The 12,101-nt window shown below is 56.2% G+C and overlaps 1 protein-coding gene across 1 annotated transcript in view; it reads right to left on the bottom strand.

The window, feature by feature from the left end:
• LOC135405273 (zinc finger protein 501-like) overlaps nucleotides 1-8,818 on the bottom strand; it is a 40,906-nt gene extending 32,088 nt beyond the window's left edge. The window contains exon 1 of the mRNA XM_064639939.1: nucleotides 8,112-8,818. Coding sequence (XP_064496009.1) covers nucleotides 8,112-8,800 — 689 coding nt within the window. The 5' untranslated portion in view covers nucleotides 8,801-8,818. The remainder of the gene's footprint in view (nucleotides 1-8,111) is intronic.
• Between the last annotated feature and the right edge of the window lie 3,283 nt (nucleotides 8,819-12,101).

Raw genomic sequence — 12,101 nt, 5'->3', positions numbered from 1 at the left:
GATCTCTGGAGTGACAGGGGATGCCAGGAATTGTCAGTGTTGGAGGCTGAAGTGACTTTAACGGGACAATTGGGAAAAGCACCCCACTGAGACTGGCCCAGAGGCCCCTTGTATCCTTGCCATTGATTACCTCAGGAGGGGAGACTTCAAAGATCCCAAGGGGTATCGATGGGCTTTTGGTGTGGCTACTGTGGCTACAGAGAAGGTCAAACAATTACCTACCCTGCCTGTCCTCTCAAAGGATCCTCCCGTTGTGGGATTGCTGCAAGTCGAAGACCAACAAGTGCCCATTGCCACCAGAACAGTGCCCTGAAGGCAGGATGGTACCAACTGGGACTCCACAATTCCCATTCAGGAACCAGTTCATCGACTGCAGAAACAGGGAGGGACCAGCAGGACCCCCTCACCCTTTACCAGCCCCATATGGCCAGCGTGGAAGCCTAATGGGGAGTGGGGGCTGACAGTGGACTATCGTGGCCTGAAAGAAGTCACGCTGCCTCTGAGTGCTGCTGTGCCGGACGTGCTGGAACTTCAGATGAGCTGGAGTCAGAGGCAGCCCAGTGGGGCCACAACTGATACTGCCCATGTGTTTTTCTCCATTCCTCTGGCAACAGAGTGCAGACCACGGTTTGCCTTCACCTGGAGGGGTGTCCAGTACACCTGGAATCAAGTGCCCCAGGGGTGGAAGCACAGCCCAACCATCTGCCAGGGACTGATCCAGACTGCACTGGAACAGGGGGAGCTCCAGAGCACCTGCAGTATATTGAAAATATCACTGTATGGGGCAAAACAGCAGAAGAAGTTCTTGAGAAAGGGAGGAAAATAGTCCAAATTCTTCTCAGAACTGGTCTTGCCATAAAGCAAAGCAAGATAAAGGGACCTGCACGGGAGATTCAGTTCTTGGGAATAAAATGGCAGGATGGATGCTGCCCTGTGCCCCTGGATGTAGTAAACAAAATAGCATCTATGTCTTTACCAGCTAACAAGAAGGAAACACAAGCTTTCCTAGGCCTTGTGGGTTTCTGGAGGATGCACATTGCAGGTTACAGTCAGCTTGTGAGCCCCCTCTGTCGAGTGACCCGGCAGAAGAACCATTTTGAGTGGGGCATTGAGCAACAACAGGCCTTGGAGCAGATCAAACAGGAGACAGCCCGTGCAGTAGCTCTGGGGCCTGTTGGAACGGGAACAGCTGTGCAAAATATCCTCTACAAGGCAGCTGGGGAGCATGGTCTCACCTGGAGCCTCTGGCACAGAACACCAGGAGAAACCCGAGGTCGACCATCAGGGTTTTGGAGCCGGGGTTATCGAGGATCAGAAGCCAACTGAAAAGGAGATACTGGCAGCCTCTGAGGGGGTTCGAGCCGCCTCAGAAGTTGCTGGAACAGAAGCGTGTCTCCTCTTGGCACCACGTTTGCCTGTGCTGCACTGGATGTTCAAAGGGAACATCCCCTCAACTCATCATGCAACCAGTGCTCCATGGAGCAAGTGGAGCAAGCTTTGATCACACAGCGAGCCCGAATGGGAAAACCCAGTTTCCCGGGGATCCTGGAAGAGATTATGGACTGGCCAGAAGGCAGGGATTTTGGAGCACTGCCTGAAGAGGTGACTCGTGCCCAAGAAGCACCACCATATAATGAGTTCCCAGAAAATGAAAGAGGGGATGCTCTGTTTACTGATGGATCTTGCCGAGTGGTAGGAAACCATGGGAGGTGGAAAGCTGCTGTGTGGAGTCCCACACGACGGGGCGTTGAAGCTGCTGAAGGAGAGGGCGAGTCGAGCCAGTTTGCAGAAGTGAAAGCCATCCAGCCAGCCCTAAAGATTGCCAAAGGAGAAAAGTGGCCTGTGCTACACCTCTACACTGACTCCTGGATGGTGGCTAATGCCCTGTGGGGGTGACTGCTGCAATGGAAGAAGGCCAATTGGCAATGCAGGGGTAAAGCCATCTGGGCTGCTGCATTGTGGCAGGACATCACTGCACGGGTGGAAAACACGACTCTGAAAGTGCCTCACGTCGATGCTCCCGTGCCCAAGGGTCGTGCCACTGAAGAACATCAGAACAATAAGCAGGTGGATGAGGCTGCCAAGATTGGAATGGCCCAGGTAGACTTGGACTGGGAGCAGAAGGGTGAGCTCTTTATAGCCCGATGGGCCCATGGAACATCAGGACATCTGGGAAGAGATGCGAGGTACAGGTGGGCTCGTGATCCAGGGGTCGACCTGACCATGGAGGCCATCACACAGGTCACTCATGAATGTGACAAGTGTGCAGCAATTAAGGGAGCCATGCAAGTAAAATCTGCCTGGAATAGAGGGCGGTGGCTGGATTTCCAATATGGTGAGGTCTGGCAAATTGATTACATTGGACCACTGCCACAAACACACCAGGGCAAGAGCTACAGACTCACCATGGGGGAGGCAACAACTGGCTGGCTGGAAACATATCCTGTAAACCAGGCCACTGCTCAAAACACCATCTGAGGCCTCGAGAGGCACATTCTGTGGTGACATGGGACCCCAGAGAGAACTGAATCAGATAATGGGACTCACTTCTGGAATAATCTCACAAGTTCTTGGGCAAAGAAACATGGCATCGAATGGATCTATCATATCCCTTATCACCCACAAGCCTCTGGGAAGACTGAGAGGTATAATGGACTGTTGAAAACCATGTTGAGAGCATTAGGTAATGGGACATGGAAACATTGGGAGGCAAATTTAGCTGAGGCCACTTGGCTGGTCAACACTGGGGGATCTGCCAACTGCCCTGGTCCTGCCCAAACAAAACCCCTACACACTGTGGGAGGGGATAAAGTCCTGGTACTACACATGGGGAAGTGGGGGGGGAAGTCAGTGTGGGGTTCTCCTCCCATGAGAAAAGGCAAACCCATCCGTGGGATTGTCTTTGCTGAGGGACCAGGGTGTACCTGGTGGGTAATGAGGGAAGATGGGGAGACCTGGTGTGTGCCTCGAGGAGATTTAACCTTGGGGGAAAGATGATCTGTGTTCTGAGTTGTGTGTTGCAGGAGGTAAAGTAGCAGGAAGACATGAACCAATGAAGAACCAATTGTGTGAGGAGGAAGGAGAGTGCGATGATGACCCGGGACGGGCTGGTGTCGGTGCCCAACGATCGATTGTGTTGCTTCTGCTGTCCTGAGTACCCATCCTGATGGAATGGAGCCCAGCATCTGGAGGGGTGGAAGAAGGCCATGAAAATGGGAAAATAAGACCTATCTGTAAAAGGGCGGGGAATAGCAGTTAATGAAAATGTATAAATATGTACGTTGGGTCTAAAGACAGTTTAGGAATGTGGTTTAAGTAGCATGTGTTGGTAAGGAGGGATCTCAGTAATGAAGAATAAATACAATGGAATAGTCAGAAGAAAAATAAATTATGCGGAGTCTGAGTATGAAAAAAATGGTGTGGAATAAGGGGTGGAGACTGTATTGGGCCTGGTTGAGCTGCAGTTCAGTTCCCCAGAGCAGCACTGCCAGTGCTGTGCTCTGCACTGGGAGCTGGAAAGGTGTTGATAACACACTGGTGTTTGGGCCACTGCTGAGCAGGGCTGGCACAACATCAGCACTGTCACATTCCTCCCCAGTCGAGGGCAAGACCCTGGGAAGGGACACAGCCAGGTCAGCTGAGCCCAACTGACCACAGGGACATTGCAGACCATGGGAGGTCAGCTCAGCTCTAAAAGCTGAGGCACAGAGCAGGAGGGGGGCATTCATTGTCTAATGGCTGCCTGCTGAGGAACCCTCACAGGAACCCAAGCCCTGCTCCTCGGGAGTGGCCGACCATGGCTGCTCATGAGGAGTAGAGAACAAACCCTGCTGTCTTTGGCTTCTGTGTGCACAAGCTTTGCTTTGCTTTTTGCTTTAAAAATACTGCCTTATCTCAATCCACTATTTTTTTTTCCACCTTACTCTCTCCCCTGTCCCGCTGGGAAGGGGAGTGATAGAGCGGCTGGGAGGGCACCTGGTGTCCAGCCAAGGTCAACCCACCACACACCTGAACACTTCCAGAGACTCCACCACCTCCCTGGGCTACTTGTTCCAGTGCCTGAACACTCTCTCAGGGGAAAAAGTTTTTTTCTAACATCTAATCTGTGCCTCACCTGACGCAACTGAAGGCCATTTCCTCTCTTCCTGTCACTAAAGGCTTTGCAGAAGAGACCAACCCCCACCCCACTAAAACCTCCTTTCAGGTCACTGTAGAGAGCAATGAGGTCCCCCCGAGCCTCCCCTTCTCCAGACTCAACCAGCCCAGTTCCCTCAGCCGTCCCTCAGCAGACATGTTTTCCAGAGCCTTCCCCAGCTCCGTTCCCTTCTCTGGACACGCTCCAGCCCCTCAAGGGCCTTTTGGCACTGAGGGGCCAGAACTGGACACAGCACTCCAGGTGGGGCCTCCCCAGTGCCCAGCACACAGGGGCAATCAGTTCTCTGCTCCTGCTGGCCACACTCTTCTCCACAAAGGCCACGATGCCCTTGGCCTTCTTGCCCCCCTGGGCACACTCTGCCTCATATCCAGTCTCTGTCAAGCAGCACCCCCAAGTCCCTTCCTGCTGAGCAGCTCTCCAGCCCCTCTGCCCCCAGCCTGGAGCGTTCCAGGGGGTTGTTGGGAGCCAAGGGCAGGCCCTGACACTTGGCCTTATTGATCCAGCCTGTCCAGATCCCTCTGCAGAGCCTTCCTGCCCTCCAGCACATCCACACTCACACCCAATGTGGTGTTGCCCACGACTTTACTGAGGGGGCTCTCGATCCCCTGGCCCAGATCATCCACAACGATGTTAAACAGGAGCAGCCCCAACCCTGAGCCCTTGGGAACCCCACTAGTGACCGGCCCCACCTGGATTTCCTTCCATTCCCCACCACTCCCTGGGCCATCAGACACTTTGTCACCCAGCAAACAGGTCCCTGAGCAAGCCATGAGCGGCCAGTTTGTGCAGGAGATGCTGGGGGAGATGGTGCCAAAGGCTTTCTGGAATTCCAGAGAGACACATCCCAGCCTTTCCCTCAGCTGCTGAGCGGGTCCTTTGTCAGAGAAGGAGATGAGGTTGGTCAGGCAGGACCTGCCTTTCCCAACCCCACGCTGGCTGGGCCTGATCCCCTGGTTGTCCTGCCCGTGCCATGGGATGGCCCTGAGGAGGAGCTGCTGCATGGACTTCCCCGGTCCTGAGGTCAATGGGACAGGCCAGGAGTTGCCCAGATGCTCCTTTTGGCCCTTCCTGGGGATGGGCATCCCATGTGCTTGTTGCCAGTCAGCTGGGACTTGTGCAGTTGTGCAGCACTGCTGGGCAATGAGTGAGAGTGGCTTGGCCAGCTCTTTCTCCAGCTCTCTCAGGACTCTTGGCTGCATCCCATGTGGGCCCAGGCACTTGGGGGGGTCTCACTGGCAGAGCAGGTCACTGACCATTTCCTCCTGCATTCTGGGGGCTTCACTCAGCTCCCCATCACCAACTGCCAGCCCTGGGAGCTGGGGATGCTGAGGACAACTGCTTTGGGTGTTAAAGACTGAGGCAAATAAAGCAATGAGTAACCTCATGGAATGATGGACCACTGTGACACTGCAGGGCCTTCTGGAGCCCTGGGACACTGGGCAATCTCATGGAATCAAGGCAGCACTGTCACCCTGGGAAAACTCCTGGAATTCAGGGCCCATTGTGACACTGCAGGTGTCACACATGGAACAAAAGGAACCCTGGGATGCTGCAGAAACTCCTGGAACCAAGGGAGCATTGTGACATTGAGGGGGCTGATGGAATCAGGAGTCCATTGGGACAATCAGGGCCTCATGAAATCAAAGGAATTCTGGGACACTGTCAAACCTCCTGGAACCAAGGGTTCCTGCTGACATGTGTGTCCTCCTGGAACCAAGGGAGCCCTGAGATATTTCTGAACCTCCCAGAATCCAGGGGCCATTGGGACCCTGCAGAACCTCCTGCATTCAAGTGCTCCTTGTGAAACTGCAGGCTCTCCTGGAACCCAAGGATTCCTGGAACACTGCAGAGCTCACGGAACCAAGGGGCCACTGTCCCACTGCAGCTGCTTCTGAAGCACAAGGGACCCTGGGACAATGGGAAATCTCCTGGAATCCAAAGGGCATTTTGGGACTGCAGGGCCTCATGGAACTAAAGGAACCTTTGGAGACTGTGGAAGCTCATGGAATCCAGGGGCCATTGGGACATGTGGGGCCTCCTGGAAGCAAAGGAACCCTGAGAATTTCTGTGGGAACAAGTTAAGGCAGCAGCAGCTGCATTCAGTTAATCAGGATCAACCAGGAGTGTTTTGGCCTTGACTGGTGTTTTCCATCCAGAGAGGGCTGTTTGCCAAAGTGGAAACCACTTGGAACGCTCTGCATGGCAGCCTGGGTTTTTCTCTGGTGGTTGAACACAGCCAGCACATGAGGGGAGGGGAATGTGTGGGATCAGGGCACTGCTTTGGGGCCATGCTGGGAATTCCAGTGGACTAAAAGACAAAGTCGAGGTGCTGTTTCCAAAGGAACCCCAATGAAAGGGGGACACTGGAAAGATGGGAGGACAAGTCCCACAATGGAACTCAGTGTGAGCAGCCTCATTTTCTCCTTCAGCATCCACAGGAGAGGGGGCAAAAACTGGGGGTTGGGACCCCAAAACTGATTGGGGGGGATATTGGAGATTGAGGGGACAGTGGGAAATTGGGAAGAACAGGGAGAAGGGTGGAAAAGGGGGGGTGGCCTGGCAGGTCAAACAGTCCCATGGGGTCTTTGGACACACCGGGGTTGGCAAAGGGGGGTGGCCCCCCGGAGCTCCCAACTTCCTGTGGGGTGCTGGGGGCTGCTGGATCCAATCTCAGCCTTGGATTATGCCAACACTTTCAGTTTACGGGAATTACAGAGCTGTGACTGAAACACTTTTGTCCCCCAGATTTAAAGGATGGCAGATCAGATCAGTTGATAGAAATTAATTATTTAGGGTTCCAAATGATCAGACAAAAGATCTTCATCACAATTATTTACTGCACAACAGAAACACTAAAACTACCAGGAGTACAGGAGAAGAGAGGACAGTGCTCTACACTAAAGCAATTGTAGAAGCATTTCCACTCAAGCTGGCACCAAAGCAATAATTCTTAATTAGAGATGGATGGAACTCCCCCAGACCAACGCTCGTGGGGAGATCTCTGCTCTCAACCTCCAGCAGTGACCTTGGGGGTCCCCAGCCAAGGCAGGAATCTCCACACACCCCCCAGGAAGGGTTCTGTTGGAAGAAGCTGCCCCTGGGAAAGGGGACTGGCCTTTGTGGTCAAAAGGGATGGACTGACAGTCACTGGACTGCAGGGGTTGCCTCCCTATCAGGGGGTTCATTTGGGGTGGAAGCAGCGGCCGAAGCTCTTCCTGCCTGATGAGGTAGGAGTTCTGGTTGAAGCTCTTCCCGCACTCGGGGCAGAGGGAATCCTGCTTCTTGTTGCAGAGCACTGCAGGCACAAATTGGCTGCAGAGAACCTGGTCTCTGCACAGAAGCTGGTGGATGGAGAGGAGCTGGCTCTGGCCAAGGTTACTGTGTGCCATGCTTTAGTCCTGGCTGGCACCAAGGTGCTGATGACTGGCGTGGGGTCAGTGACACTTTCCCTGCCTTGCTCAGGTGGCTGTGCTGCTCCTGTATCACACCTCTGTGAGCTGCAAGAGCCCTGGTGACTGGAATGAGTTTGACTACAAGACCCAGGTAATCCCTCTGGGGTTCCCTCCCTTGGGGTGCAGCAGGAGCAGCGGTGGCTTTCAGGGCGTGCTCTGAGACCTGCCCTCCTATTCTGGGTCCCCTTAAAAGACAGTGTGGAGTGGGTACTGCAGTGCTCACCGGTGTTTTTGGTCTGTCAAAGGCTTGTGGCAGCAAGTGTGGGCACCAGCATGGGTAGGCAAGGGAGCTGCCTGCTGCCCCAAGTCTGCTGTGGTTGCTTCCTGTGAGCTGCAGCAGAGCTGCTGACCCCATGGCTCCTCTGACACAGGTTGAGCTGGCATCAATCCTCAAATTTGTGCTGGATAGTGAGGAGAGCCTGAATGAGAACCTAGAGCCATTTCTGCTGACGAAAGGTGAGTGCTGTGTCTGCTCATGCCTGAGATGTGAGCTGGTCTGAAACCTCTTCCCACATTCCCCACACATGTACGGCCGTTCCCCAGTGTGGATGCACTGGTGTAGGATCATTTCAAAGCTCTGCCTAAAGCTCTGCCCACATTCCCCACACTTGTAGGGCTTCTGCCCAGTGTGGATGTGCTGGTGCTTCACGAGGGAGGAGCTCTGCCTGAATCTCTTCCCACATTCCCCACACGTGTAGGGCCGTGCCCCAGTGTGGATGCGCTGATGTTGGATCAGGTTGGGGTTGCAGTTGAAGCTCTTCCCACATTCCCCACATGAGTAGGGTCGTGCCCCAGTGTGGATGTGCTGGTGAGTGAAGAGGCTCGAGCTCTTCCTGAACCTCTTCCCACATTCCAGGCACCTGAAGGGTTTCTCCCTGCTGGGAGGCTGCTCAGGGACCACCAGCTCAGAGCTCTGGCTCAAGCTCTGGCTGCCTTCCCGGCACAGGCTGGCTCTTTCCTCCTCAGAGCACCCTGGGCTGGCTTTGGAGCCCCTCCTGCGGGGGGATCTCCGGCCCTTTTCCTCCCCGCTGCCTTCCTGTGCCATGGAGCCCTTCAAAACGGCCTCTCCCACCAGGCTCTGCCGGGGGGATTTGTCCTCCGGGCTCTCCGTCCTCAGCTCGGGGCCTGGGGCAGGAAGCAAGAAGGACAGGGAGGGGATTTGCCTCCGGCCCACAGGGAAGGCCAAGGACATCCCCCCAACTCCGGCCCCGGCAGGACGGCGGCGCCAGCGGGGTTGTCCTGCAGCCGGGGCCATGCTCGGCTGACAGAGCCAGCACAACACCCGCCCAAAGGGACACTGACTGCCTCCTCACCTGCCTGGGGGGCCCAAGGCATCTTCCTCTTCCTCGCAGCCTCCTTCATCTGCCCAAGCTTTGGGAAGGAGAAATCCTGATGGGGGGGGGAAAACAAGGGCTGAGCGCGTTGGCTTGGGGGTTCCTCCTGCCCAAGTCCATCTCTAGAACTCACCAGGCATCCTGTGACCATAAAAACCTCCAAAACACTGAGATTCAGCCCAGAAAAACTGAAACTACTGAGAATCAGGCAAAATCCCCTCAGAAAGAGTAAGAAGACCCCAGCCCACTCAAAGTGCAAAAAGTTGAGATTGAGCTAAAAAATACTCCAAAATACAAAAATTAGCCCAAAACATCTCTCCCAGAAGTTCCCTCTCTGGTCTCTCCCCTCTGGGGTTTGGAGGGTCTCCCCTGTCTGCGATGCTGGGGGTCCCATTTAGGGATGCTGGGAGTGTTGGGGGTCCCAAGGGTCCCTTCTCCTCTGACTCTCACCTTCAGGGTGCCACGTTCCCAGACATTCCCCCTCTCCAGGGTTTCCACCTTGCTGTCCTGGGGATCCCAGGGGTCCCCACTGTCCTACTGTGCTGCTCTGAACCAGCAGAGTAGTTGGAGAACAGCTGGTGGTAAAGTGTGGTCTGTGCCAAGTGTTTTAGGGCTCTTTGGCCCAAAGAAATGTCTGTGCCCTGAGAACATTGGATCCAGCAGCCCCCAGCACTCCACAGTACGTTGGGAGCTCAGGGGGGCCACCTCCCTTTGCCAACCCCCCTGTGCCCAAAGACCCCTGTGGAGCTGTCGGACCTGCCAGACCACCCCCCCTTTTTCCACCCTTTTCCCTGTTCCTTCCACTTTTCATGGTCCCCTCAATCCTAAGCCCACCCAGGATCACTTTTGGGGTCCCGACCCCAACTTTTTGCCCCCTCTCCCACCCCTTCCACATCATCCCCCCACTCCCCAGTCCCCTCATGCTCAGTTTGGGGGTCCCACCCTCCCCTTTCCCCACTCTTCTGACCTTTCCATCCATTTTCCATTATCCCCCAAACCTCAGAGCCCCTCCCCCCTCCACTCTTGGGGGTCCCACTCCCCTCCCACTCAGTCTGGGGTCCCACCACCCCTTTATTCCCTCTGACCCCCCTTTTCTCACCGACCTCCCCCTTCCCACCCCCCGCTCACCCAAGAGCTCCTCAACCGCAGCCGGGGGGGCTCCCAGCACCACCAGTGCCCAGAGAAGTCCCCCAGAAAAGGGGTTGGGTGGGGTCCTGGGTGGGCTCTGAATGTTTTTGGGGGTCCTTGGGGGGCTGTGGGTTAGGGTGTCCCGCTGCCACCTCCCCAGCACCACGGAGCCGAGCAGTGCCACAAAATCACTCCAATTGACTGAGAAACCTCGACACAAGTTCTTTATCCCGTCACCTTCTCAGCTTATCCCTTCCCGCTCCCAGCCCTCTACGCTGGCTGTCTCCCTCCTCCCTGTGCCCCCCAGTCACAGCTGCAGTTCTTTCCTCCACTGCAGTCTGGGGGCCCTTCTGAGGAGGTGCTCAAGGAGTTGGTGGTGCCGATCTCCCCCTGCTGCAATTCCTTTCCCCAGGTATGGCTCAGAGTGCCTGACTTCCCTCCTGTGCCTCTGGGCCAGCCAGTTCCTTCCTCCTGGCATTGTCTTCTCTTCTCCATCAGTGGGCAGCGAGGGGCCCTGGATGGTCCCTACGAACCCCCTGCCCTCAGTCCCTCCTGGGCTGGCACATCTCCCAGCCTGTGTCACGGCACCGGCTGCTGCCAAGGGACGGCCCTGCTGCAGTTTGCACTTAAACCCAATAAACTGGGGTGGGGGGCAGCCCTGGAAACCAGGGCTTTGCTCCCACAGCTCTGAGGGGGCTTCCCATGGGCTCTCAACCTCCTCTGGGCATCCCCTGGTCCGGTGTGGGCTCCTCCTGGGCTGCAGCTCTGCTCCATCCTGCACTCACCCAGAGCTCCAGCTGGTTCCATGGAACAGCAATCCCCTGGTCCCCTGCCAGTGCAGGCACCTCGCCAGGGCTGTTCCTCCAGCTTATCTGGTCCCCTGCCAGTCTGGGACTCCTTCTCCAAACCACCAATCCAAGTGTGCCAAACGCCCTGGTTGGTCAGTGCTGGCTGGGGCAGCGGGCACTCGCTGAGGGGATGAGAAAACTGCACCTGGGGCTGGGCTGAAAGAGGCTTCAGCACCACTTCTGATGGCCCAGGGGCAGCATCTGGCTTCTCCCAGACAGAGAGATGGCACTTGTTCCTCTGCAGGGAGTCAAGGGCAGGAGGGTGACTCCTGCTGCATGGATGGAATGGCAGAGGAGCCCTTGGGTCCCCAGGATGGATCAGCACTCGGAGATACAAACTGCCCTGGGGCTCAGGATGCAGCTGCCAGCACAGATTTCCCTGCAAAGTCTGAAGGGAGTCGAGCTCTGCAGAGGAGATTGTGCCCCATGGATGGGATTGCAGAGGGTCCCTCAGGTCCCCAGCAGGAATCAGCAACCAGCAATAGACACAAAAGGTCACCACAAAGATTTCTGGGGGAGTGTCCTGGAGGGAGGGGACAGTGTCACCCCACCAGGGCAGGGCTGGCAAGTGGGAGGCTGCTCCAGGGCTCTGCAAGAGGCCTCGTGCTCTGCTCGGCCCCAGCACTGGCTGGTCCCAACACCCCCAGCTGCCCCCGGCCCTGGGCAGCTCTGCTGCCACAGGCTGTGCCCTCACCATGGCCCTGCAATGGCCCTGCCTGTCCCTCACCCGGGGCCCTGCCCACATCCCTGTCCCTTGGCTCTCTCTCTGCCAGCTCAGTGTGGGGCACACGGGCTGGGGGTCCCTCCCAAGCCCCCCGGGCAGCCGGCGTTGGCTGGGGGGATGTGAGGGCTGGGCCTGCTCAGCACAGCCCCGGCCTCGTGCCCAGTGGCTCACCTCAGGGACAGCTCTGGGCTCACCTCCGCGCCACTTCTCAGCCTCACCTCAGGGCCTGGGCTCAAGGACAGGAACCTGCAGGGAGGGGACATCAGGTGCAAGCTGAGGACTGCCTGCCTGCACTGGTCTGGGGGTTTCTTTCTCCTTCTACAACCAGCCCAGAACTCAGCCTGCTTTTCTAACACCACACATTTACAGACTAACCTTGGAGACAGATATGGACAGACATCTCTATCCCCCTGGGGATGGAGCCTCAAGCATGTGCTGCCACAGGAATGGCAATCAGAG

This window comes from Pseudopipra pipra, chromosome W (assembly GCF_036250125.1).
Source record: "Pseudopipra pipra isolate bDixPip1 chromosome W, bDixPip1.hap1, whole genome shotgun sequence".
NCBI lineage: Eukaryota > Metazoa > Chordata > Aves > Passeriformes > Pipridae > Pseudopipra > Pseudopipra pipra.
This window is presented reverse-complemented; position numbering and strand designations above follow the sequence as displayed.